Source organism: Canis aureus, chromosome 31 (assembly GCF_053574225.1).
Source record: "Canis aureus isolate CA01 chromosome 31, VMU_Caureus_v.1.0, whole genome shotgun sequence".
Lineage (NCBI taxonomy): Eukaryota > Metazoa > Chordata > Mammalia > Carnivora > Canidae > Canis > Canis aureus.
In genome coordinates, this window is record NC_135641.1 from 11,722,637 (window position 1) to 11,750,437 (window position 27,801).

General features: G+C 47.1%; 1 protein-coding gene across 2 annotated transcripts; it reads left to right on the forward strand.

The window, feature by feature from the left end:
* The first annotated feature begins 394 nt into the window (after positions 1–394).
* On the forward strand, positions 395–27,801 carry NSUN2 (NOP2/Sun RNA methyltransferase 2). 2 transcript variants are annotated; one of them, XM_077879626.1, is made up of 19 exons: positions 395–551; positions 646–803; positions 1,421–1,525; positions 6,226–6,331; positions 8,631–8,702; positions 9,468–9,552; positions 11,089–11,281; positions 13,266–13,340; positions 14,677–14,807; positions 17,336–17,409; positions 18,007–18,137; positions 18,512–18,608; positions 21,137–21,321; positions 21,522–21,614; positions 22,367–22,502; positions 22,839–22,919; positions 23,176–23,314; positions 24,650–24,689; positions 26,834–27,801. In XM_077879626.1, the coding sequence occupies exons 1-19, from the start codon at positions 444–446 to the stop codon at positions 27,171–27,173; spliced, it is 2,349 nt and encodes a 782-aa protein (XP_077735752.1). In that variant the 5' UTR covers positions 395–443; the 3' UTR covers positions 27,174–27,801. The 2 variants fall into 2 exon arrangements, with proteins under 2 accessions (XP_077735752.1, XP_077735753.1); XM_077879627.1 differs by lacking the exons at positions 6,226–6,331; positions 8,631–8,702; positions 9,468–9,552; positions 11,089–11,281.

Here is a 27,801-nt window from a genome sequence, read left to right on the forward strand (position 1 = left end):
TCCCGGCGCCGGTCGCACCCGGCCCTCCCCGGACGCCCCTGCGCGCGTGCGCTGCGCTCCCGCCGGTCGGATTGGACGCGGGCGGGCGCCGAGGGGGCGGGGGCGGGGCGGGGGCGGGCCCAGTCCCCGCGGCCGGAGCCCCGCCCCCTCGCCGCTCTGCGCACGCGCGGCCGCGGGCTGTCCGCGGAGCTGCCGGAGTCCGCGCGGGCGACCTCGGGGCTGCTCTCCGGGGCCCCCGTCCCTCTCGGGCGCCGCCCGCGCTTCCCCTCGCTCGCTGCTCCCCGGGAGCACGGGCCGCGGCGCCTTGGGCGTCTTCCCCGCGGCGCCCGCGGGCCCCGGAACGGCGCAGGCGCGGAGCCGGGGTCCTCGCGCCAGCCCGGAAGTCCTCTGCGCGGGCCGTGGCGGGGAGCTGGGTGCGGGCGGCGTGCGCGGCCGCGTGGGCCATGGGGCGGCGGGCGCGGGGCCGGCGGCTCCAGCAGCAGCAGCAGCAGCAGCAGCGGCCGCAGCGCGCGGAGGACGGCGCCGAGGGCGGCGGCAAGCGCCCGGAGGGGGTAGGAGCCGGGGCGCGCGCGGGCGGGCGGGGGCGGGGGCCCCGTGGGCGAGGCGGCCCCGCGGCCCTGGGTGGACCCGCGTCTGGTTCCGCAGGCCTGGGAAGGCGGCTATCCCGAGATCGTCAAGGAGAACAAGCTCTTCGAGCACTACTACCGGGAGCTCAAGATCGTGCCCGAGGGCGAGTGGGAGCAGTTCATGGGAGCGCTCAGGGAGCCCCTCCCGGCCACTTTGCGGATCACTGGCTACAAAAGGTAGGGACGGGGTCGTGCCCAGGCTTGGCTGCCCGTCGAGCCGCCGTCGGTCCGGGCCAGGGCGCTCCCGCCCCCGCCCTGCCCCCGCCCTGCCCCCGCCCTGCCCCGACCGCCGCCCCCCGGCGCAGTGGACCCCAGGGTCCGGAAGCGGTGAGGGCGGAGCGCAGGGGTCGCACGCAGTAGGCCGGGGCGTGCAGGGCGCGAGACCGCGACCCGGGAGCGTGCCGTCCGGGCAAGGATGGTCCCTGGGCATCGGAGAGCCGAGGGTGCCCCTCCCCCGGGGACACCTGAGAATTGATGTCCTCACACGGTTTGTGCGAAACCCCAGTTCTCTGTCCCTTCAAGTCTTTGTGGTACCATCTTTCCCAGGTGAGTTGCAAGTAAATATGAGCTGTGGGAATACTTGGGAGGGAAGGAATGCAATACTCCCTTAAAGTGAAGCAATGACGGTCATTTAAACTTGGAAGGGGTAGAGGAAGAAAACGGGGATGAAAGAGGCAGCTTTCAGTGCAAAGGGGGTTTTGTTTTAAGACACTTGTCACCTTGGGTTCAACAAAGGATGAAACATATCGTATTAGCCATCCAGATTGGATCAAAACTTACTTGTTTTTTAATAGCCACGCAAAGGAGATTCTTCACTGCCTGAAGAACAAGTATTTCAAGGAATTGGAGGACCTGGAGGTGGATGGTCAGAAAGTTGAAGTTCCACAGCCCCTGAGTTGGTAGGTCAGACAAGCCTTCGTCCTGTGGGAGGATTTTAATCTTTGTCAAATGACAACCTGTTTTCTTGGCAACCTGTTTGCTGCTAGTGTGAGAGAATCTGAATCGACTTTACGGACATCCATGCATTCTTTTACTCAGTGCTTTTCCCCTGTATTATTTTACATCAGTGTGCAGCTTTTCATGCATGATTTGTGGCTCCCTAAGGGTCAGTTGGTTCTCTCAGTGTTTCCAAGTCCATCAGCCCGTTGTCTTCCATGATGGTACCACTTGTGTCCATTTCCATTTAAACCCCTTGTTTCCTCTCGTCCAAACTCTTGCCCTGTGGCTCTCCTATGATCAGCAAAAGGAGGCTCAACCTCACAAAGGTTGCCACAGACAGGTTCCAGCTGATTCTCTGTTGCCTTTTTTTTTTTTTTTAAGGTTTTATTTCTTTTTGAGAGTAAGAGAGCACGTGTGTGCACACAGAGTGGAGTGGGAAGAAGAGGGACAGGGAAAGAAACAACGCTGAGCAGGGAGCCCGACACGGGGCCCGATCCCACAACCCTGAGATCATGACCTGAGCCAGAACCAAGACGCAGACACTGAAGCAACAGAGACACCTAGGCACCCCTGACCCTATCTCCAGTGTCCTTGGCACTCGAGCAGACTCTTGCCCTCCATGCTAACCCTCTCTCTACTTGTCCTTTGGGTTCTTTGCTTCTCGTGGCTCAGCTCAAGTTTCATTCCAGTCAATGCAGTTCCAGCTTCTAAAACACCTGGAGTCCTCACGCACAAACTATAGCGGCAACAAGCCCTGGGTCAATTTAGGAATCTTAAAGTCTTTAAAGTAGTTTCTACCCTTCCACATTTCAGATGATCAACTTTGAGGCATTGAGAGTTCTCGCAGATAAGGATTTTAAATGATCCCTGTAAAAAGGTGAATTTAACCAGCACTTCTGACAACTTCTGAGGTTTTGGTGGATGAGGTGTACACCTCATCCAAGTGTATGAGGTCCCAAAGCAAGATCAGGTTTTTCCAAACGAGGGTTATAGATATGCTTTTTTTTAATGCTTTTTTCCATTGGTCATTTGGATTTTCCGTGGCCATATCCCTGATGTGCTTGGCATAGACATTTTGAGTAAATGCTGGAGGGCCAAAAGCTAAAATCAGTATTCAGCTGAGCTCAAAAGCAGATGTCACCATTGTAAAGCAGCACTTCAGGGATACAAGAATAAACCTACAATTTTAAGTCAAAAACATGTCATCATTTTTTTTAAGTCAAACATTCTGGTCAGATTTTAACAGCTTGCAGGTTCTGATACAGGAAAATGACTCTGGTGATCACTGCATGCCCACTATCCTGAAGTTGTTAGGAAAGGAAAATGTTTTTCTAGCTGCTGTAGGTGTGACATTGCTGATCGAGCTAACCTGCACATTACCAAGCGTCTTCCTCTCTCCCAGTAGCCACGTTCTATACTTACCTCCTCTCTAGTGCCTTGGTTTGGAGATTTAACTGATGGTACTGGTGTTTGAAGCAGAGGCCACCTGACACTTTGAAAAGAAGTGGGTTTTAGGTTGCCTTTGTGCACATTTCTAATAGTCTTGCGTGTGTTGGCTGCTACGTATAATTACTGAAAGCCTTTGGTCCTTAAACATGCATAGAAATGTAGCTTTTCAGATGAAGTCTGGTGGGCAGTAGGAGGAGCTGAAAAGCATGCATCCTGTAGGCTTAAAGAGGTGCGTCTGGGTGGGTCATTGTGCAGGTTCCAACAGATCCATGACAGTTAGGCTTGCCATTTTTCTCCCTCTCTGCAAACTGCAGTTAAACTCTAGCCTTGCAACATTTAATAGATGGTTTCCATCTTGATTATTGAACAGTAGCAATGGGTCCAGGAATAGACAATTCTTCAACACCTGAGAAACATCCCAGGGATTGTCTGGTTGAAGAACAAATGGGAATCACTCTCTGATAACCACCAGGAATCACTCTCTGATAACCACTGGTGATGCTTTTCACGTTTTGTTAGCTATAATCTGAGCACACAGCTGAAGGGTGTGAACAACATACTGTGTTATTTGTGTTCCTGATACCCAGCTTTTCCGTTATCCGGGACCATTGCATGACAAATTTTACTGTACAAACATTCAGTCAGATTTGCTTGTCTGTGTGAGCTGCCCATGAGTCTCTTGGCAAGCAAGCAGAGAAGAAACTTACCAAGACTTCTGGTGGTTTTCTGTAAATAAATCGAATGATATTCTCTACATTTTGGTATGTAGTGGAATTAAATTTAGGAAAGTGTCTTTGAAAACCATGTTTTCTAGAAGGAATATTAAGTGCAGGACTCATAGCTTTGGCAGATTTTGTTCCTTTTTGTGGACTCAGACCTGTAAGGTATTATACCAAAGCGTTCTTATAAAAGTGTTATTTTGATGATCAGTTGTTGAGAATAACTTGATTGTTATTCTTTTTATGTATGGGTTGAAAGATGACTTATAATGAATATTGTATATTTTTACAGATAATTTTTTCTCTGTAAGAATTTTTGAGGTATAAAGATAGTTTTTTTTTTTTAACTCATCCTGAGAAGACATGCTAGTTTTTTTTTTTAACTCATCCTGAGAAGACATGCTAAGTTTCCAAGTAGGACTTTAAAGACTCAGGAGCTAAATTTGAATTATACACCTAGAAATTCAAATTTAATTCTTTAAGGTATCTTATTTGATGTTAAAAGCTACAAAGATGTTTGTTGTTCCAAAACCATGGTTCCTAAAGCTGTACGAGATGTATACTTTTTCATTTTAATCATTAGTTTTTGTATTTGATTATTTGAAGGTTAAGTATTTTTTTTTGAAAGATTAATAGCTTTCACAATTTAATTACGTGCAGTGGAATTTTCATCTTAATAAATTTCCATTTTTTTTAACCAAAATTTAATCTAAAAAGTACATGAGGAAATATTTGCGCAGGTTGTATTTAGACTGCTTATCTTTATTTGAAAATGAAAATTCAGCTATTAATGATTAATAACTGAATTGAACAAATTCATGGTTGAATGCATGTGGCATTCAGATGTTTTGGTGATCTGGTAAGGTGGTAACTTGCATAATTCACGGTCATTAATCTCATACAGTTCAGGGTTACAAGAAATTACGTGAAAGTCATTGATCACATACAGTTCAAGGTTGCAAGAAATTTCATAGAAGTAGGTGTTTGTCTCCCCAGTCTTGCAAAGTTTGCACTGAAATAGCAGATTTTCCACAAGACTATAGGAAAAGGCAAATCTGAGTGTATTCCTACAATTTTACCTCTGAGGAGGCCAAAGGGAATATTTGAAAACTAAACTTTTTTAATTGCTTGCTAAGTGTGATTGTGTTTTGGTTTTAGATTTTTGAAGCACGTTAAATATTGTAGAAGGAACCAGGCATAGGGAATAGAGCAGAATGCTGGGATAGCTGGAGGGCGGTCAGGAACAGTTTTAGGCAGTTTCATCTTCATTATTTGGTAGAAAGTACTTCCCAGATTTCTCTCTTAATATCATTGATGGGCAAGTAGTGTCTTAAAATCTTAAGGCCTGAGTTTGTTTCTTTCAAATAGTTACTCTGTTTCAAAGCAGTCAAATGTATTGTTTTGCAGCTGTTCTGATTGCATTTTCAAGGCTGTGGCCTTAGCTACAATTTGACACTTCGAAGTACTGTGATCCTGCATTGTTAAGTTGAGCTGGTTATTCACCTGAGACTAAGTAGTAAGTATTAAAACTGCAGTGAGACTTACCACTGAGTTGGAAGTAGTGCTAGCTTGGTGCCAGGTTGGGTGAGCATGGCTCTGGCATAGCAGTGTGCTGACTGGAGCAGTTGGAGCTCAGGGATCATGTGTGAGCCAGGTTTCCTAATCAGTGGTGTCATCATTACAGAAAGTTTAAGTACAGAAATGGCAGGAGATGCTTCTTCATTCTTAGGTCCATATAAATAATGATATAGGAGTGCAAGTCAGTGCGGCAGTGATCCTAGGGTTTTTTTTGATGTGTAAAATGTTTCAGTACGTCATTGGGCTATTTTGTTTTAGATGTAGTGAAAAATATTGTAAAAAAGGTTGCAATTAAATGTCAAATGTTCTGGTAGTTCTTCAGCTGTAATTTTGATTGTGATCTGCAGTTTTTAAATTTCTTAGGTCTTTTTTTGTTTTTAAGATTTATTTTTTTGAGACACATGCACAACATGGGGAGAGGGGCAGAGGGAGAGAGAATCTCAAGTAGACTCCTCGCTGAGCACAGAGCCCAACATGGGGCTTGATCCCAGGACCCTGAGATCATAACCCGAGCTGAAATCAAGAGTTGGCTGCTTAACTGACTTCTTCTTTTCTGATGGCCTCTGTACCATCATTAGCATACATGGTGAAGACCAGAGGGGTCTCCACTTTCTCATCTGTTCTTGAACATCATCATTGCAATTTCATAGTAATAATCATACTAGATCTCTTTGAGCTGCCTGGCTCTCGTGTTTTTGCCCGGGCCATGATGCAGTTAGAACCGTGATGCTTATGTCCCAGTGATGTCATGTGGTGCTGGCCGTCTGTACATAAGAGGATCGTGCATGTGGGGAAGTAGAACAGAAGTGAGTGTCTCATTGACACTCATTGGTATACGATCTGTAAAAGCCAGAAGTTGTCAAGAGTACTTTTATGTATATAATCCATTGATGCTTTACCTTCTTTTTGGTCAGGTATCCTGAAGAACTTGCCTGGCACACAAATTTGAGTCGAAAAATCTTGAGAAAGTCTCCACAACTGGAGAAGTTTCACCAGTTTCTGGTTAGCGAAACCGAGTCTGTGAGTAGATTTTTTTAGACTTGTTGGTTCTCCTAAAGCTCTCATTTAAACACATGGTGGTTAATTTAAGCTATTTAGTATTATGGTTTTATTTTGTCCATAAGTGTCACCGGAAGCGATTTGGTAGATAGGATGTACAGAAAAGTGTTTGTCACTCTTATTTCTGATGACTCCTACAGCTCTTCTTTGGTGCATCCATTATGGGATTTGGGGAGGATCTCAGACTCTCTTGTGCCCTTGATGTCTTGTTTCCTTGCTCCTCCTGGGTTTGGTGGCTGCAGTGCTAGGGTGTCGTTCAGGAGATGGCCACTTGGTCTGCTCTTTTCTCATCATTTCTGTTCTTCCCTTGCTCCTGTCTCTGCTTCACCTTTGTTGCGAAAAACCCATGAAGCCTGAATTTAACAACTTTGGTTTTCCATGGCACCGCATCCTCCCGGCTGTCTCTTTGCCATCCCAAATTCCTTGGTTTGGCTCAGGCACTGAACTTGCTACTTTAGGCTCAAACCTTCCCTTTAAAGTAGTGGTTCCCTCCTGCTCCCTGTGATTAAGTGGACACCCGTGCATTTCTTGGTCTTCTTTTTGGTCTTCTGGAATTGTCACTCGCATATTCAAAATCCGAGATCCTCCCTTTCTGTTCTTGAGTCTTATTTTACCAGTCGTGGAAAGCTTTGTGTTTCCCCAAGTGATGCTTATTTTATTTCTTTTCATTCTGAGTTTCCAGGGGTGCTCTCAGGATCCCCGTACTTCCCCCACAGCTCCCCTGGAGGCCCTCTGCCCCAACCCCACCTGACCTCTGCTGCACCCACAGCTCTCCTACCAGGGCTGCGGTGGGGCTCTTGCCACTTTGGTGACTTGGTAAACAGGGCTTCTGCTGGCCAGGCTTTCCATCCCTCCCACCCCAGCCCACTCCACTCCCGGCCTGGAAGGAAAAACCCAGCTAGGTGCTGCTGCATTCCTGATTCTGTCCCTGGGTCAGTATAAGAGGGGATTCTCTGGCTCCAATTCCCGTCCAAATGGAAGGTCCGGTGAGAGGGGCAAAGTAAGGGCAACTCAGGTTTGCTCTGGACGAGCAGAGGGTTTGTGGGTAGCCTCTGCAGAACTGGGGTCAGGTGGAGGGAAGGGCGGGGAGGGTTGGGTTGGTAGCCTGGGCCACAGGGAGCCAGTGCAGGGTTTTGATGGAACATCGGCAGGGTGAGATGCCCTCTGAGAGCTGCAGAGCCCCTTCAGTACTTGTGTATGAAGCGAGTGACTGACTGCCAGCTTGTCTAGCCAGGTGCTCTGTCCTCGTACCACTCGGATGCTTTAATTGAAAACTTGGGGTGGAAGATCATATAAGTAACCTGCTTGGTGGAATGCGTGTGCCTTGTGAGTTGATGGAAGTGCACAGACTCCTTGTGGGCCAGACAGCCCTGAGGTGCAACTCCGCAGGTTCGTCTGGGAGTCTGTGTTCAGGTTTGGACAGCTGCGCGAGGGTGAGGTGCGCAGCGGCTGCCTGGCTGGCCGTTCAGGCTCAGGGGAGCCATGCTGTCATGGGGCCGAAGTCTCCTGGCAGCCGACGTCCTGCTGCTTTTTAACTGATCATGATTTCGGAGGCATTCAGTCTGGGGGCTTGAACCAGAGGAGTGAGTGAGGCCAGTGCTAGCTCCATCCACATGTGTGAGCAGTCATACGTGTCCATAGGGGCCCCCGCCCTGCTGGCAGGGACCTAGGGGGGCTGCTGGCCAAGTGGGAGTTGGGGGAGACAGAGGGGTGCTTGGGATTCTCACCCCTGTGCAGGGCAGCTCTTGTGAGTAGAAAGCAGACAGTGGCTTTTCCTGCAACAGACGAGGACTAAGAGAGAGCTTACTGTTCAAGCGGAGAGGGAGAGCCTTGCTGGCAGCGGCTTTCTGTTCTGTGCCTGCGGGGATTTGCTTCCTGCTGCCGAGGGGGTGTCACTGGCAGCGTCCACCTCCGAGACTGCTCATCCACCTTTCGTTCTTTCTCAAGAGGGCAAGTTGGGACTGCGGAAGCTTACATTCCCCTTTCTTTTGTAAAGTTCAGTATTATTAAACATGCATTTCTAGTGTTCTAGCAGTAAGTTTTGCCATTAATGGTCATTTTTCCTTAGCTTTTAGATAGCAGCCGTTAACTCACTAGTGTAAAAACCTGTCCCATTTACATACCGTTCTATGTGATAGTATTAACTGATGGCATGTGTGATGATTATGTGGTCTTTTTCAGTTGCATATGAAATAATGCCTAGTATTGAAATTTTCTGCCTTTTTAAATATTCCTTTTTTTTTAAATTTTATCTTCTAAGGGAAATATCAGTCGTCAAGAAGCTGTTAGCATGATTCCACCACTGTTACTCAATGCTCACCCTCACCATAAGGTATTGTGTGTTAAAAAGAAAGTGGCTTTGTTTGCTGACAACTTTTTTCTTAATATAATTCTTGTTTTTTGCCCTTTTTTTCTTCTGTTTATTTTTGATAGAGAATGCTATATATTTTATTTTAGGTTTATTTATTTATTATTTATTTTTGTCTTAAATTTTACAACCCATAATTATTTTCTTCTTTAAAGTTCACTCACTAAATGTATTTAGTACACAGATGAACTGCAGTGGTCTTGCCACTCAGATTGAAAATCATGATGAACGCATCCTGAGAACTTGTTACATGACGAGCATTGCTTTGTGCTCTTCTCCTGAATTCATTCATTTTGTTATCCACATGTCCCTGTGAGGGTAGATGCTGTCACTGTCTCATTTTTCCAGATGGGGAAAAGGAGGCAAAGAAAAATTGGAACCATCAGCTTAGCATTCCAGGGCCAGCAAGTGGCTGGGCTGAGATTTGAGTCCTCATGGTTCTGTCCCTTAGCAGGCTGCTTACAGGGCTGCCTGCAGTGAGTGTCCTTGCCCGTCCATCCCCTGAGCGTATGGCTCCCATTGGACTCCAGTGCCATTCTGTTCCTCTGCAGAGTATCTTCCTCCTGAGATCCCTGGCAGCTAAATAGATAACGTTGAGGATTCATTCCATAAAGCAATGTATTTAAGTCTTAGAAATCAAAATACTAGAATGACTCCTATAGTTGTTTTAAATTAAGTGTAGAATGTTTGATTTCTCAAAAACATCAAACATTTCTTGCTTTTTAATAGATCTTAGATATGTGTGCAGCACCTGGATCAAAGACCACACAGTTAATTGAAATGTTACATGCCGACATGAATGTGCCTTTCCCAGGTAGGCATTGGACTGCCTTGTGGAGGGTCAGAATGCCACTTTGTGGAGTGTAGATGAGGGAGAGAGGGTAACCTTGCCTGTCGGTTGGGTCTCAGAGCCTTCTGTGACAAGCAGATTGGTCTCTGAGTAGGACTGGATATTTCACATACCACTGTGACTAGTTCCCAAACCCACAGGTTTGTACCTGAGGGTAGGGGTGGGGGGAGGGTGGCTTCACTTTAGAATTAAGTGTGTGTTCTGTGAAAGCAAGTAGTGTTTCTTGTTTTTTTCTTGCTGTTTAGCCATAAGTAGGTAAGTTTCTGTTTGAATCTTGAGTGGTAACATTGTCATAGTGGGTTTTTGTGTTGGTTTGTTTTCTGATTCCTCACTGCCCATGTGAGAGGCAGTAGAGTGTAATTATGAGCTGCTGTTAGGCTCATCAGCTTCAAATCCCAGCACGGTAGGTGACGGTATTGGATGTCTGTGTGAAATGGCCGTCAGCCCTGGACTTGGGGGTGTTCTGAGCTGGTAAAGTGCTCAGACCATGGCAGCGATCACAGTGTCACTAGTGCTCCTTCGAAGAATCCTGTCTGCGGTGTTACTCTTTCAGCATTTTATCTGCTTCTCTCTCCTCCTTCCTTGTTAAGCCACCTGACCTCTTCCTGTATGAGTTCAGCTTTGTTTGTTCAAAGTGTTCTTTCCTGTGACATAACTATTAAAAAGGCTTCTTTATTCTTTTCTGTTTTTAATTATTTTCTACAAATTAGTAGTAAAGAGCCTCTTTCTATTATCAGTGTTTTACACTTCCTATTTTTAGAACAATCTTGATTCTATAGTGTTATGAAGCACATGTGCCTTTTTGCTAGTGGTGGAACCAGAAATGAGAAGAGGTGGCACCCGGGTCTCAGCCAGGGGTTCAGACCAGACTGCCAGGCAACCTTCAGGAACCTGGGCCCCACCCTAGAAACCGGATTCGCGGGGTTTAGAATAGGAGGCCCAGCACACACATGCAGTCTTTTAAACACTTGTAAGTGGATTCTATTGTTTTCCACACTTTTTCCTCCCCTATTGCCATTTTTTAAAAAGATTTTTAAAAAATTTTATTCATTTGAGATACAGCATGAGCAGGGGAGTGAGGTAGAAGGAGAGGGAGAAGCAGACTCCCCCCTGAACCAGGAGCCCAATGTGGGGCTTGATCCCAGGACCCTGAGATCATGACCTGAGCCAAAGGGAGATGCTTAACCACCTGAGCCACCCAGGTGCCCCCCTCATTCTCTATTTTGTTATTAAAAATAATAGAAAAGATGTTTTTGGCTTAATTGTTATAAAGTGAATAATTCAATGATTGGAAAAATCTTGCCGTTTTGTTTTTTGTGATCATAAAAATCTGTGCTGAGCCACCTTTTTGGACTACTTAGCCTCTCTGGCAAATCTTATGCTTGGGTCTTGAGTTTGGTGGATTGCTGCTTCTTACCTGCCAACCAGGAGCTTATATATTTCAGGAAATTATTCTACTTATGCTACATTTCACCTGACGCTATAACCTTATGTTCTCAGAGGGGTTTGTCATCGCAAATGATGTGGACAACAAGCGTTGCTATCTGCTCGTTCATCAGGCCAAAAGGCTGAGCAGCCCCTGCATCATGGTGGTCAACCACGATGCATCCAGCATACCTAGACTCCAAATAGATGTGAATGGGAGAAAAGAGATTCTCTTCTATGATCGCATCTTATGTGACGTCCCTTGCAGGTATTTATGCTATTAAGAGGCCAGAGAACCTAAAATCCACCAAGGAAGTCAAATCAAATATAGACTAGAAGGACCTTGCACATGAACACACCCAGATATGTACACGTCCTTCTCCTGGCAGCTGGTATCAAGACAGAGACCTTGTGACCCTAAGTTAGCAGACAGACGCTCAGAGTGTCAGTGCCACCCAGTGCAGTAGAGCAGGCACAAGCTGGGCAGGCTTTGTAGTCTTCACAAAGGTAAAGAAAATCCCAGCGAGGGTAATAGCATTGTAAGCTCTGCTGTGGTCGGTCTCAGGAGCTGATCATGAGGATTGATCTGTTCATCCAGAGCGAGCCCACTCCCAACTTCACTTGTCACGGAGTGATATGTGATCCTATTTGGTTTTCCTGACAAGTCTTCTATTATTCAGTGCAGTGCAGTGTAGGAGTTCAGACCTTTGAGAGACTCGTGCCTGTATTTATTGTTTTTGTACATACATTTCTTCAAATTTTATGTATTGTTAGATTTTTAGAGTTTACCCATAAAAGAATTTTATGGCATAACTGAATAACTGAGTTTTTCCAAAAAGAAAAGGATAAAACTGCAGATCTCTCCTCTCTTAAGTTCTCAGAGGCAGCAACGTAGGCCGTGATCACCTTGTGAGCACATGAATTTGTCGATGCTGGAGCATGGAAACCATCACAAAACTCTGTTGGCTCGGAATGTGATGGTTACATAAGGTGGCCACTAACATGCTCCACCTTGTTTAAACCATAGCAGATTGCCTGCCTGTGGCAGGATGCATTATGAGAGCTGTAAGTCGGAAGAATCAATCGGATTTCACTTTAAAATTCCTGCAAGAAGGCCCTGTGAAATACTGAAAATGGGTCATGAGCCACAGTTATGTGATTTTTCCTTTGGATCAGATGTTTTCCATTCCTGTGTTCTTTTGATCCAAAAGCCAGAACTCACTTCTCGTGTCATCCTGGAGAATGCAGGGATGTTTGAGCACCGAGTTGTAAGCTGAGGAAATCCTAAGCATCGTGGTAGAATTTCAAGCCACTGCTGTACTGGCAAGGGATGTCATTTGAAAACCATTATATCTCTTAGAACATTTTCATCCTGCAAGCCCCTTCCCCTCAAGACAGATAACTAGACCACCAAGGGAGACTAAACACCGAGAAAGCCAGATCCAGAAATCACCCAGGAAAAAGTGGGTAGATAAAGTTAGGTGTGGAAGAAAGATGAATCAATCAAGTCTGTATTACAACATTTACATGGAAACAATTTGTATTAAAGGTAGAAAATCAAAAGTGTTTGATGCATAGAAAAGTCTTGATGAAATTAAATTGGCTTAATTGAATTTGCTGTGGAAAATCCCTTATGAGTGTAAGTTTGTCATTATTCACATAAATCTGATTAAAATACGATTGTTGATTAACCAAGTTGTTATGTAAGAGAATCCAAGTGTCTTGATGGTTGTGTGTCCTGGGTCTGAAAATTAGTTTTGCTAGTATTTCTCTCAAATGAAAGCAAACTGATATTTCCTTAAGTCTTGAATGAGAATATCTGTTCAAATCCGTTTTTTCTTACCTAATTGAAACCTAAAGTATAATTTATAAAGTTTAGTGTCATTAATGTCTCTAAAGCAGAAATAGAAAGTTGACTGTGGTTTGTGAGAATTTAGATGGGGGTTCTTTTTTTTTTTTTTTAAGATTTTATTTATAAGAGATGCAGAGAGACCTCAGCAGAGGGAGAAGCAGGCTCCATGTGGGGAGCCCGATGTGGGACTGAATCCCAGGACCCCGGGATCACGACCTGAGCGAAAAGTGGATGCTCAACCACCGAGCCACCCAGGCGTCCCTTTAGATGGGGTTCTAATTGGCATTTATAATAATAAAAAATACCCATTTTGTAATTTAGCTTGGATATTACGTATTTGTTAAACTGTGATTGGTCTCCCTGAACAGAGTTTTAAGTTCTTAAATATCTTCCTTTCTAGCGGAGATGGCACTATGAGAAAAAACATCGATGTCTGGAAGAAGTGGACAACCTTGAATAGCTTGCAGCTGCATGGGTGAGTTTGGTTACACCTGGCAGGCAGTCCCACCACATCAGGGCAGGGTTACCCTGAGTGTGGTGACAGTGTCCGGAGTGTGAGTTGACTGACCATAAGCACCAGTAAATGGTCGCCTTCGAGAGAGTTTGCATATGAATCAGAGGTAGTAGTTTTCAGAACTTCTTCAAGAGTGGGTAAACTGAAGACTGATTGCATTTCAGGTACACATTTATTAAAAATGTCTTTATGACAATTTCCTATAACATTTCAAGACCTCTGTTTTCCATGAAATGACCACTTACCTTTTACTGTCCTACTCAGCTTTCTTCTCTCTTCTCTGTTTTTCTGTGTTATTTTGCTTAACATTTTGATGTTAATCAAAACTGATTAATCAGTAAAGATACTGATTGTCTTTAAAGACAATTTGGAAAATTCTTTTTAAGATTTTATTTATCTATCTATCTACCTATCTATCTATCTATCTATCTATCTATCTATCTATTTATTTATTTATGAGAGATGCAGAGAGAGAGAGAGAGGCAGAGACACAGGCAGAGGAAGAAGCAGCCTCTATGCAGGGAGCCTGACGTGTGACTTGATCCTGGGTCTCCAGGATCACACCCTGGCCTGAAGGCGGCACTAAACCGCTGAGCCACCAGGGCTGCCCCAATTTGGAAAATTCTTAAAAGTAGAAGGAAAGGAAGGTCTCATAACTCAAAGATAACTTCTGTGATGTTTAGTACACTGTAGCATTTCTCTGTGCATATGGATGTTAACGTGCCAGTCTCTGTATGCTCTACAGAGCTGTGTATTCTTTTCTTCATTTAATGTTAGAATTACACACTCCCAATTGTAGAACTGTGGGTGGTCTATAGTATACTAATGAATATTCACCATAAATAACTCCAGCAGATTTTGTTTCTCTGTTAAATACGTTTTAGCTTTGTGTGTGTGTGTGTGAAATAGATGTTAGGATTAGAAGGTACTAAGGCACATAAGCTGTTCATACAAAAGTCAGATATTTGTGCAGGGATGGAGGGTTCTTACTGGTGGGACTCACATAATATACCGATTTGAGTCATCAGTCAGCTTTGTGCTCTGGTCGTTGGCATGTTGGGAAGAGTAAACAGATTGTTTATGTAGATAGACACTATTTTGGTTAACACAGAACACCTTATGTGGGTTTGTGCTAACTTCGTGTGGAGCTTTAAAGAGTTCTTTTTATGGGAATAGTTTATTTTGTATTTGATGTCTGTCATAAAAACATGATGAATATGTGATGCGAGGAGTGCCTGTGCGGTGTGTGCTGCGTGAGTAGGTTTGGTCTCAGGGTGACCTAGCGTCTGCCTCTCAGCTTACAGCTGCGGATCGCAACGCGGGGTGCCGAGCAGCTGGTGGAGGGCGGCAGGATGGTGTATTCTACTTGTTCACTAAACCCCATCGAAGATGAAGCAGTTATAGCATCTTTGCTGGAAAAGAGTGAAGGTAAGCATGTGGGGTGCATTAAGTATGTGATTTTCAAAGACCTTGTTTATTGCTATAGCGTATGTTCACCCAGACCTCTTCCCGGGCCTTTGCTTGTGTGATAAGCCTATAAACCCTGAAGTGAGATACCCTGACTTAAAAACATGTCTTTATAACGGATTTGTCACACTTAAGGAATTATGAGGATTGCCTGTTTTGTGTCTCTTAAGTTTGAAAGATTAGGTCAGTCCTCATCATGTTTTTTTGCAAAAATCTTAGCTATGGTAAAACACTTGAAGTTGACCATTGTAACTGTTCCTAACTCTGCATTTTGGTCGTGTTAAGAACACTCACACGGTTGTATAGCCAATCTGCAGAGCTCCCCGTCTTGCAGAACTGCGGTTACGGGCCTCTTACCCAACTCTGTGTTTCCCGACCCCATGGTCCTCTTCTGTGAGTGTGATCACTCTAGGGATCTTGTGGGTGGAATCAGGTAGGATTGTCTTCTTGTCTTCTTGACTGGCTGGTGTCACTGCACACCGTCCTCAAGGTTCATTAGTGTCGTAGCCCGTGTGGGGTTCTCCTTCTTTCTGCCGGAAAGGCTAAGGACGTCCCCCTGTGTGCATACCACATTCTGTCCAGGGCCTCTGGGCTTATTCGCCACTTTAGCTGTTGTGGAAAGTGCTGCTCTGATGTGGCTGTGCAGCTAGCTCCTCAACACCCTGCTCTCCAGTTTCTAGGCTGTGGATCTTGTCGATCTTGCTGGATGATAGAATTCTGTGGTTCGTTTTTGAGGACCACACTGTTTTTCACAGCAGACATTCCTGGCAGCAGTGCCTAAGGGTTCTGACTTCTCCACATCCTGGCTGGCTCAGCTCTTGTTCCTTTCTGCTTTTCGATAGTAGCCATCCGAATGGAAGTGAGGTCTCAGTACACTCTTATATACGAGAAACTGGGCAGACAGATGGTATGAAATGTTTTTGAACAACAATTTCCATAATGGTTTGATGTAAAATACTTCTTCTATAAGTTCTTACTGGTACTTTACTTTTCCCCTCATATTTGTCTTAAAGCTAATAAAGAGGGATTTTAAACTGTGATTCCTAGAATAGACTGTTTCCAAATTGCCTCCACATGTGTGTATGAAGGAAGTTGGAGCATAAATACTGAGACAGGTATCCACAGCTGCCTCAGCTTCCAGTTCTCTCAGTGGCAGTGGCTGACTGGCCTGTGCTATGTAGTCTACCCTGTAGTTCTCCCCTTCGGAGTCCTTGAGATCCGAATTCAGTATGTTGTGTTTATTTTGTTTGGCTGTACTTACCTGTGAATTCTGAATGACGTTCTTTGCAGGGACATAGTCTCCATGGCAGGTAGTAGTGATGTGATCGTGGGTGTCCCTCTGCTGGGACAGGTGGCCTTCCATTCTCAGTTTTGTGGGGCAGCCATCTCTTTGCATGTGGTGGTTTCAGACTGCAGGGTAGACTCCCATCTCCTTGGTCTGTCAGAGGCACCGTGTGTAGATGGGGCTGCATGGAAGAGTTGTCCTTCGCTGAGCCTTGCACTTGACAGTGACTGAGGATTTGGGAGGGGTGCGGCCCCCCCTGAGGGAGCTGAGACTTGGCTGTAGACAGGGCGGCCGACAGGCATTGGGTCTGCACACACTAGGCCAGCGTCGGCATCTCCTGACCCGCATGCTGGTCGGGAGTCACTGCTGAGCCCTGCCTGGCCAGGGTTTGGAGGACAGAGCCAGGTTCTGCCCACCTGCGCTGTTATCCCTGTTTGCTTTTAAAAATAAGAATGTTCAGGTAGACTAGTAGGAGTCAGGACAGTGCTTTAATCAGAGGTTTCTTACGATAACACCTCTGCCATGAGGACTTTTGCTTTGTTTTATAATCGTCCACGTGTTTCATAGCTTCCGTGGAGCTTTGTTGGCTTTCCCTCTTCTTAGAGGCTGTCCAGTCTGTGTCCGTGATCTGTAGCCACAAGGGGTTTCCGTGATGGCCCCATCTTACAGCTTCTTACGATGTTGTTACTGTAGACAGGATGTTATTAAAGCTGGACCATTGCCCTGTTGGGCTTAGTTAGGAGACTAACTCAGGCCTGAAACAAAGATTTAAAATTTTCACAGTTTGCTTTAAATGTTACTTTTAGGCTCTGGGGTGTTTGCTTACAGGCATAAAGACCCATGTTGTCTGACTGATGTGTGTGTCTAGAAGTCCGGCGCTGGCCGAATGCTCAGAGTCCTAGCCTTGGGGCACATTTCCGTGGGGGGATAAGGGGGTGTTTTAAGTCACGTGCTGCACTGTCACTCGCTCTAAGTAACTTACAGTGAGTTTATGATCACAGCTGTTCTCCCAGCCAGGCTTAGGCCATTTCTGTCCTCCCCTCCCCACCGCCCCTGCCCCAGAAACCACTCCCGTCCTTTCTGTATGGATTTGCCCTTCCTGGGCTTGCCATGTAAATAAAACCACATGCTATGTGATCCTTTGCATCTGCTTTCATTCACTGGGCACAACATGGGGGGATTTTTTTGTTGTTGTTGTACATAGGTGCTTTGGAACTTGCTGATGTGTCTTCTGAGTTGCCAGGGCTGAAGTGGATGCCCGGAATCACCCATTGGAAGGTAATCTTGCTATGAGGACTGACTGATAAGAGCAGGTACATCTTGTCAGGCAGGTCTGAATCATGCATTTTAATGTGTCTACATTGGAGTAACTTCAGTAAATACTACTTTTGGTTGTACTGTGAGTTTTGGGTGAGAGTTAATTTCAGAATAATACTGAATGACAAATGGTATGATTATACAAATATTTTTCTCTGGCAACAGAAACGTTTCCCTACCTTTATTCTGTAATTAGAAATCAGCTTTGTGTATTCTCATCCCCATAAGTCTAGCTCTGTTGTGTTTTTATTACTGGCTGGGATTCAAGCTTCGTTTTCAGTATAAACAATTCACTTCTCAATTTTAAACCAGAAACAATCTGAGGCTTGTTAAAAAACAAAAACAAAAACAAACCTGCATGGAAAATACTTTTACAAAATGATTATTCTATCTAATGCAATACAAGAGCATCTACCTCATTTTTCTCTTCCCACATAGTCTCAGCTTTGAAGAGCAATGAGAGTTGCCATTTATCATGTTTGAGAACATTTATGTTAGCACTCTGATCTTTTTATTAGGTAGTGCGGTGATTTGGAGTTCTGCTGTCTCCTTTTGCAGGTAATGACGAAAGATGGACAGTGGTTTGCAGAGTGGGAAGATGTTCCTCACAGCAGACACACCCAGATCCGGCCCACCATGTTCCCACCAAAGGACCCAGAAAAGTTACAGGCGATGCACCTTGAACGTTGGTGAGTTTGTGGGGCTTGCAGAGGTTTGGGAAGGTGGGGAGTTCGGGCCCTGTGGCGTTCCTGCAAGGCCTGGGCCATACTTTAGATATGTGAATTTGCCAGCAAGAAAGAAGTTCTCGTTTCCTGTTAGCTGCTGGCATTAAGCATTTGTAAGCACTGCAAGTGGTGAGGACCTAAACGCTTGTACTTAGGATGCTACCTTAAACGTGTACACAGCTGACGCTGGCTGTCTGCCAGTAAGGGTTGTGTGAACACTGACCAGAAGACGTGACTTTTCTGTCACAGATCATCTTTGCAGTTTTTTTTCTGAAAAGAATATATTTTGAATCAGGTAAAAAAGTATGCATTGTGGTTTGTTTTTGTTTTTGTTGCAGTCTTAGGATATTACCACATCATCAGAATACTGGAGGGTTCTTTGTGGCAGTATTAGTGAAAAAGTCTTCAATGCCATGGAATAAACGTCCACCAAAGGTAAGTGTCTTCTGAAATAATGTGGCTTATTATGTGAGCTTTCTGTGCATTCTGGGCAGACGTTGACAGTGGTCAGTGGAGCATTTTTTGTACGTGGAAAGCTGCAGAGCATAAGCGTGTGTGTGGCAGGGGCAGGGATTCATTTAAATTTTGAGTTTTCCAAAAAGCAGCAATGTCTTAAAAGGATAGATCTATGGAAAAGGCAGGATTGGGGGATTATGTTCTTTTTGCCTCTTAAATCCAGTTGTTAAACATTGAGAAGACATAATGACTCTTGTGCGGCTCAGGGTCATAGTCCCAAGCTGGCTGCTATGCTCTGTTCCCTGGGGGTTGGTTCAGTTGAGCCCATTGCAGAGTGACAGGACTCTGCCAGCCTCAAGCCAGCCTGTCTTCCCGCCGGCTGTGGGGGGCAGTGATAGAGACTGTCCAGGCCAGGCTGGAAAGGAGACCGAGAAGGCCTGAGCTGTCCTAAGGAATCAGCTGCCTCCTGCGTTGTTGTTGGAGGCCCTGAAACAGGTTGAGTAAAAGGGCAGCCTTTTGAGTCTTGCCCTGTAATGTCTGCTGTCCTCTTTATCAACATGACATTTATTTCACTAGTTCCTATCTCAGCCTTCTATAATGTCGGAACATGGCTGAAATCACACTCTGAAGGTCAGTGTTTCACATGAATGCTTACAAAGGAGGACAAATAATGCTTAGACTTTGGAGGGGCAGAAAGGAAAAGTTCCTGGGATATGCCTAGTGCATGTTAATGTTTGAGTGGCCAGCCTCACATCAGGGCTTCCGACAGGTGCCGTGCTGCTTGTATGAGGCCAGAGTGTTTCACTCCTGATGTTCTCGAATCTCCTGGGTCCCAGACTCCAGAGTCAGGAGCTCTGAGCAGTGCTGTCCCAGACAGGGAGCACGAGCTACATGTGTAACTTCCATGGTCTAGCAGTCCCTTTAAAAAGTGCACACAAGGGTGCCTGGGGGGCTCAGTTGGTTAAGCATTGGCTTTCAGCTCAGGTCATGATCTTGGGGTCCTGGGATTGAGTCCTGCATCAGGCTCCCTACCCAGGGAGGAGTCGCCTTCTCCCTCTCCTCCCACTGCTCATGTTTGCTCACTTGTGTTAGCGCAAATAAATAAATAAAAGCTTTAAATAACAAAAATAGAAGTACAAAGAAAAATAAAATTCATTTTAATGATTTTCTATTGAGTTAAGTGTACTTATAATTTTATTTTGTTGTAATCACATAAGAAGCTATTAACAAGTTGTTATTTGTGCTTTCATACTAAGGTTTTAGAATCGTGTGAATTCAATCTGAGATTCCTCTTCCTTGTGCTGGTCTCTGTGGACGCAGTGAGAAAGCACACACGGCTCTGGGTAGAGCGTGTTGTGCCCTCACCGCTCACTATAGCGGCCTCAGGCCTTGTGGACGTTTCTGTCCTGGGACCATGTCCAGAGACAAGTGTCAGGCTTTCCCTTGAGTCCTGCCGCTCCGTGCAGTGTGGGACTGTGTAGGATGGCGGGGCTTCACTTGCTCCTATAGTGAGCCTCCTCCCCTTTTCTTTTATTATCCTGGGTCCTTATTCCTTCCACTGAGGGGTGGTGGGAAAAGGACACTTGAGATGCCTGGGAAGGACAAGGAGGCATTTCCAGGAGCTGGAGGGGGGTGGGCAGGGCCTTTGGGTGGCTGTTTTCTCTTTTTTCTTTTTTCTCTTTTCGTTTTTTAATTTTGAATGAAATGTATTTTCTGGGAGGCAGTGTTGCCTAGCACGGATTGCTTTAGAGTCCCGCCAGCTCATCTACTTCAGAGCTCCTTGGGGAGCGTGTTTCACTTTCCTGTGTTCGGGTGTCCTAATTTGTAAGCTTACTTCATAGGGACTGGAAATCACCACTGTCACCGATGGTGCGACTTGTTAGGATACACTTTAAATAATTGTTTATAAATATTTTGTATAAAATGCACATTAAGCAGTTTTGGTAAGTCAGCCATTTGGCTCGTTCTCAAAGCCAGGTTGATACGGGTTGCCCCAGCTCCGCAGTTCCTTTGTTATGCCACAGTTGTTTCCATGTCCCTGGAGGCACACCGTATCCCGTGCCTGAGGGCTTGTATCCAGGTGCCCCAGGACGATTGCACCGGCCTTCCCGGGCTGCAGTTACTTACACACGTGTCCTGACCCTGCCTGCTGTTCCAGGGATGGTGTTTGGCCCGTTTATAGCCGTCAGCCTGCCTGACACAGAGCAGGTGCACGGTAGCATTTTTGAACGAAGATGAGCTGGCTGTGTTGTCGGCCTTTACTGGGAAATTACGTGTACGTGCTCTTTACGGGATTAAGATAGAATCTTTTTTAACTTCAGAAGAAAAGGCACCCATGACTTCTGCTTATAACGGCAAATGGATTAAGATATTTCCCAACAACTCTGCCTTCTGTATATGAAACACTAGAGAAGTAGGATGGTTTTTGTGTCGTGAGTGCTGGTTTTCTTGGGGTGGCGTAAAGTGGGTCGTGCTTGGAGTGAAAACGTGCTCATCTCCCGGTACAGCTGCAGGTGGAGTCGGCGGAGCCCAGAGAGCCTGTGCGGGCCAGCCCTGCGCATCCCACAGGAGGAGCAGCTGCGGACCCCACTGAGCCGGGAAGTAAAGCCGTCGGTGGGATGGAGGACACAGACACGATGGAAAGGCCTGAGAATGTAGACGACAGCGGAAGTAAGAGAGACGGAGTGTGTGGGTAAGAGAAGGGGTTCCGTCTGCACCTCCGAGTCCTCGCGTTCACCCGTAGGGGCTGCAGGGCCGTCCCCACTGCAGGGGTGCTGCTGTTTGTGGACGGGGGTTGGGTGCGTGCAGAGGACTGGCGGGAGGGGAGAGCTTCTGTGGGCGGGTAGCCCGAGGACTGATGACTGAGTGCTGCTTGTCTGAGTCCCTCCTCAGGCCGCCTCCATCTAAGAAAATGAAGTTGTTTGGATTTAAAGAAGATCCGTTTGTGTTTATTCCTGAAGATGACCCGTTATTTCCACCTATCCAGTAAGGACTAATTCAACCTTGTAATTCTTGATACACATGTGCAATTGGTCACATTTGGCCACATATTTTTATTTAGTTCCCTATGGCATGTTTTTTCTCTTATAACTGTTTGGAAGAGCCGGTGACACTTTAGAGAGCGTGTTCACCAAGCGCTTTGGTGTTCGGTGAGCAGCCAGAGGCGATAAAGTGCCCGGGGTGGGGTCGGGGGCTGCGCTGTGGCCCTGAATGTCAGGTACCCAGCGGAGCTTCCAAATCAGTGGCTGGAGCCGCCCTGCCCAGATCCTGTGGGAAGTGGAGACCTGGTCTGGGTGGGAGGTACCCTAACTAGAACTCCGTGAAACAGAGGAGAGGTGCTTAGGATTATGGGCTCCAATGCAGCTCTTCCTGCTTAGTTAATCTCAGTTCACGTTGACCACAATGGGCACCTGGCTGCCTTGTGGATGATGAGTCCCCCACAGAGGTTTGTAAGATTCCGTTAGAACCTTTGTCACTTGGCTTAGGTGTCCTCAGGTCATTGGAGTTGCAGGTGAGAGCAAGAAGTTGTACTTAAAAGTGAAGGTCCCAGATCTAGTTGTACTGCAAGAAAAACTGGCCCAGGGTTTTGGGCAAACTCTGTTGAGTGTGGGTGGTGGGTGAGCAGGGCCCCCTGAGCCACAGATGAGACACCATACTCTGTTGGGGGCGGGGCCCATGCCTGAGGCCACCTTGTCACGCTTGAATCAGACTTGTAAGCAGCTTGGTCTTATCTGTAGGAAGTTTTATGCGTTGGATCCTTCATTCCCAAAGATGAATTTGTTAACTAGAACTACAGAAGGGAAGAAAAGGCAGCTGTACATGGTGTCTAAGGAGCTGAGGAACGTGCTGGTAAACAACAGCGAGCGGATGAAGGTGCGCACAGTGCAGCCCAGGCTGCTGGGGTGGGGGTCTGGCCTAGCTCGTGCATGGGCTGGCTCTGGTGTTGGCTCTGCATGCACACAGCAGGCGGTTGTGGTGGCGGGGCCCAGATTCTCTTGGTTTATGTTGTGGTGATGATTGGTGGACATCAGCCACATGAAACCAGTGCCATCAGAGCATCAGTGAGGCCGCCAGCACCCCTACTTTAAGTCAGACAACTTCTAAAGTGTCTCCAGTTCTTCCCTTCAGCACCTGCTTACAGCTCTGCCTCCTGTGGTAGAAGGGGATTATTTTAGTTTTTTGGCCTTCGTTTATGTGTTCCACCTGTAGGTTATAAACACTGGGATAAAAGTGTGGTGTCGGAATAACAGCGGTGAAGAGTTCGATTGTGCTTTTCGTCTGGCACAGGAGGTAATTGGGAACATGGAGTTGGTAGCACCAGCCTCGAGTTTACGTGAAGCAGCCAGTGGTGGTAACCCCACAGGTGCAGTTGCTGCGAGACTGGGCTGGTGCCTACCAGCCTCCGGACTCTGAGCAGGAGTGTGTCTGCTTTCACACCCCTGCAGGGGTGCCCCCCTTCGCGGGCCTGCCGGGAGGGGAGGGTTGGAAGGGCCCCAAGGGCAGCGGGCCTTGTTCACACTCATCATGGTGGCCTCTCTTCCCTCAGGGAATATACACGTTGTATCCATTTATCAATTCAAGAATTATCACTGTGTCGATGGAAGATGTTAAAATTCTGTTAACCCAGGAAAATCCGTTTTTTAGAAAACTTAGCAGTGAGACATACAGCCAAGCCAAGGACTTGGGTAAGCAGTTGGACTCGCATAGAGGCCTGGCTTGTCCTCATAAAGACAAGACGGAGCTGTTCAAGCTCGTTAGAGCTTTTTTTCTACTACTGTCAGCTTCCAGAGGGCTTTGTGGAGACAGCGTCCAATCTCAGCATACCTGGGGCTTGAGGCCCCCCTCAGGTTGTCCTGCTCCCGCAGGCCATGGTGAGGGCCCTTGCTGCACCAGCCGACAGGTGTGGGGCCCTGGCTGTCCCTTGAGCCTGAGCCCCGAGCACCTGCCACCAGGGAAGGAGGGCATATCCTGGTGCTCCGGCTTGTCCTCATCCATCACGAGGGCAGGATGCTAACCAGCATGGGCTGTTTGGCATTTCAGCAGGTGGGTAGCAGCAGGATGCAGGCATTGCCAGCTTCTCCCGTGGCTTGACCAGTCCACTAAAATAGATCCTTGGTCACATCATTGTTTTGGTATTTTATGAACTTCCACTTCAGGGTGTTCTGGTGGTATTTTCACCTAAAAAAAAAAAAAATTCACCAAGTATTCTAATTTTGATTTTTTTGTTCTTTGTTATTTCTTTAATGAGATTATATTCAGTTATTTGACACACAGAGAGGGAGATGTAGGCTCCCCACTAAGCAGGGAGCCAGCCTGATGTGGGGCTCGATCCCCCAGGACCCCGGGGTCATGACCCGAATTGAAGGCAGAAGCTTAACTGATGGGCCCCCCAGACACCCGTCTTCTTGGTTATTTATTATAACTTTGCCCACAGCTTCTGGCTAGGTTTGCACAGAAATTGAGCAAATCAAGTTACTGCAGTTATGTATTCTATGTTTGCAACTGAAGGATATAAATCATTTGCTGGGTGGAATCTGTCTCCTGGTGTCCCGAGCAGGAACTGCATTTAAAGTGGAGATTATTTTAAAGGATAAAGGGACTGTTTGTACTTGTTTTCTTCTTCTCCTTAATCCCACATTTAGATGATCATGGTGTACTTTTTGATAATTTTTATGTGTGTGCTGTGCTGTTTCTGGAAGTTGGAGCAATTATTTGCCTAATCTTGAATGTGAGCATTAACCAGTAGTTAATCCCTATCTCCCTGCTGCTGAGAGAGACTGTATGAGTAGTTTTACCTAAATCCCTGAGTGGTCTGACTCCGTCGTCTGCCAGATTATCTGGATGGTCCCACTTGGTGCTCGGCTTGCTGGTGGTTCTGTGTTTCTAGAAAGTCCTTTTTTCTCCACTGGGATCCTTGAGATTGAGAGTGCAGATTATTTGCTGCTCTCTCTGCAACCTGGACACATAAACGGTGTGGACAACTGGCAGACTTCGCCAACACATGTCTGTTTCTCTTCCAGCTAAGGGGAGCATCGTCCTGAAGTACGAGCCGGACCCTACGTAAGTGTGGGCGCTCCTGCTGGTGGGGGCGCTGTGGGTGGTTGTGGGAGCCTTCTATGCTTCTATGTGGGAGCCTTCTCCTAAAGGCAACGGAGAAGTGCTAGGACAAATGTTACTGTGTATCACCGTGAAAGTACTTTATTACAGGAGCATTCAGCTCAGACCAAACAAATTTTCATTTAGAGAATAAAATGTCTAGTACTACCTTTCTGTGCTTGAGAAATCTGGTTCTGATTTCCATCCTGAACAGAAGGAATATAAAGGGGAAATAGTCAAGACAGGTGGGGTCTTTCTGTCTCTGCCGAGGGTTCAGCCCGGATCTGTGGGTTCCCTGTTAGGCACCGGGCAGTATAATCTAGGGCAGGTGTGGGGGTTCGCCACTGCCTGACCACTGTCCCGTGGTGTTCACAAGGATCACGCAGCCCTTGGGAGTCTGTTGAGAGTTAGCCCCGATGGTCCGCGCTGCCCAGAAGCAGGGTGAAAAGCTCAGGTGGCGTGGGCTCCCACAGGGCTGCGTCTGGAGGTAGGGCAGATGGGGTGAGCTGTGGGTGGCAAAGGCGCAGGAGTGCTCGGGGATGGCTTCTGGGCTTGAGCTGTGTAGGTGTCATCCAGTCAAGGGGAAGGACGGGAGAACAGACATGCTGAATTTGGAAATGCTGGGATAGGCCGCAGGAGACCTGGGCAGGCTGCCGTGCAGAAGTTTCAGGAGTTGAAAGGCAGTTCCAGGTGTGGTTCTTTGGGCTGACGTTGGTGCGTCACCACGGGCTTCATGCTTGGAGCTCCGAAGGGCAGTGTAGAAGGGAACCAGGACTTGCAGGCTCTCCTGGCAGTATTGGGGGGTCCAGGTCCATGAGATGGGAGCAGCAAGGGGAGGGGGCAGGAGTAGGAGAGACAGGTGTCCTGCGTGCGAGCCGTGCTGTAAAGGTGTAGACCGTGCTTGCCAGGTGTCTGCGGCGCGCAACAGTGAACGGGGCATCGAGTGCAAGTGGCTGGGTTGGAGAAGGTGTAAGTCAAGGAGGCTTCAGCCCACTTCTCTACTCGTGGAGGAAAACCCAAGAAAAGGAAAACGGGCTCTGGGTGTGCCGGGAACAAGGGGCAGTGTCAGAACCGTTAAGACCAGGACCCAGAAACGGGTTTGAGAGGTATGGAACCACGTGCTCTTCCACAAACTGACGCCGGCACCTGGTGCAGAGGTGGCTGCGGAGCCCTTAGGTAGAGACTGAAGGTGGGAGTCGGGACTCTTATCTTTTCCCCTTAACGTGTTTTCTCCGCGTGCTGTCCAGGCTTTCCGCAGGGAAAGTGGAAGGGTGCTGAGGACTTTCCCTCTCCTTGTCATGGCTTATTTCTCTCCCTGGTTCAGCCCCTTCTCTTTCCTGGTGTGTGCATTTTTAAGTATAATTGGAACGCTCCTACACATCACGGAGTGTGGGATGTAGGGTTCATTGAACAGGGCTCTCGGAGCCAAAATGATAGACCAGTGGCAGACCTGGAAGGAAACAATGATTTGCAAGGCCCTTGGTAAGGGGCACATGAGTCACATGGTAACTGCCGGCCATCTCAGCCAAGAAAGGGGGCTTGCTGCCGCCTGGCGAGCAGGTGGGCACATCTGTGGCAGGATGGAGCAGGCTCATGGAGGCGGGGGTGCTTTGGGCCCTGAGAACACTGCACGCTGGAAACGGGAGGCATGGGGTCCTGGGGCCTGTCCTGTGATGTGTGATGTGGTGGGGGGTTAACTGAGAAGAGTTGGGGTCACCCAGCTGGCAGGAGGGAAAGCACTGAGTGGCGACAGCAGGGGCGGTCTGGCTCCCCGTCTGGCTCTGCAGACATGAGGCCTCACAGGTTGGTCTCCTGTGGAGATGGAAGTATTTGGAAATTCTGATGTTGAAAGTGTGTGTGAATTCTGGATTTGGGGGTTATTCCTTTAGAGCTTTGAGAAGGAAAAACTGGCCAACATGAACATGTTGAGAGTGTTTAGGATGTGAAACAGGGGCTGATCTTCCTTTGAGAAAACCCTCCGCAGGATCGCAGGCTAGAATGGCTCCAAGGGCTCGGGGCATATTGTTTTTGGAAAGGTTGCCTGTTAATACCTGCTTTGGTGTGTCAAGAGGATGCTTGATACTCACGCTCGGCCACTTCATTTGTAGGAAACCAGACACCCTCCAGTGCCCCATTGTGCTATGTGGATGGCGGGGAAAGGCCTCCATTCGGACTTTTGTGCCCAAGAACGAACGGCTTCATTATCTCAGGATGATGGGGCTGGAGGTGTTGGCAGAAAAGAAGAAGGAGGGGACTTCTCTGGCACAGGAGAGTACGGGCAGCTCTGGGCCGCCAGAGGACGAGGTGAGTGCTGAACCCGGAGCAGACCCAGCAGCCAGTGTGGACGCCAGCGCAGATGCCACCGTGGACACCCCCTCGGACGCCCCTTTGGACGCCAGCACGGGTTCCTCAGGCCCTGCCCCGACGGAGACCTCCCTGCCCCGGTGAGGCCATCCTGCGCCGACAAGGATGCCCCGGCAGCACCTATGCACACAGGCTGCAGGGGCCTCCACCTCAGTGTCCAAAGCCAGACCCAGAACTTCTCATCTGTGTGAAGTACAGATTTTTGAAGACTGGAGAGGATAGAATGATATCAGTACTGCTTTTATATATATTTTTTAGCTTGTTAGAAGTTGCTCATTTTCCTGTTTCTTTGGCAAAGCTGGGTCCCTTGTGCCTGTGGCTGGTGATAGACCGTCACTGTTACAGTCTTATTCCTGTCAAGACACACAGCTGCCCTGGCGGGAAGTTTCAGGTCCCTTTTATTATGGCTATGTTGGTTTTATGGTCCCGTGTTTCTTTTAATTATTATTTATAGAAAGAATCTATAACTCATGGGTCTCGTAGACTGCGAGGACTATGGAGTTGCACATTCACAGTGCACGGTACTGTGGTCTCAGATGACTTCTGTGCCTTTGTAACAAAAGGTGAAATAAACTTTTTCTCAGAGTAAGAGCTGTCTTATGATACTAATTGGGGTTTTATGTGCTTTTGCTGATGGAGTGCTTTGCAATTCTGGTTTTTAAATGAGGTTGGGGTCCCTGGAACGGATAAATAAATTATTAATGACAATGTG

Coding starts and splice junctions, on each gene's coding strand:
- NSUN2 (XM_077879626.1), top strand. CDS start 444: ATGGGGCGGCGGGCGCGGGGCCGGCGGCTCCAGCAGCAGCAGCAGCAG. Junction 9,553..11,088: donor CATGAATGTGCCTTTCCCAG/GTAGGCATTGGA, acceptor TTATGTTCTCAG/AGGGGTTTGTCATCGCAAAT. Junction 21,615..22,366: donor CCGTTATTTCCACCTATCCA/GTAAGGACTAAT, acceptor TCTTATCTGTAG/GAAGTTTTATGCGTTGGATC.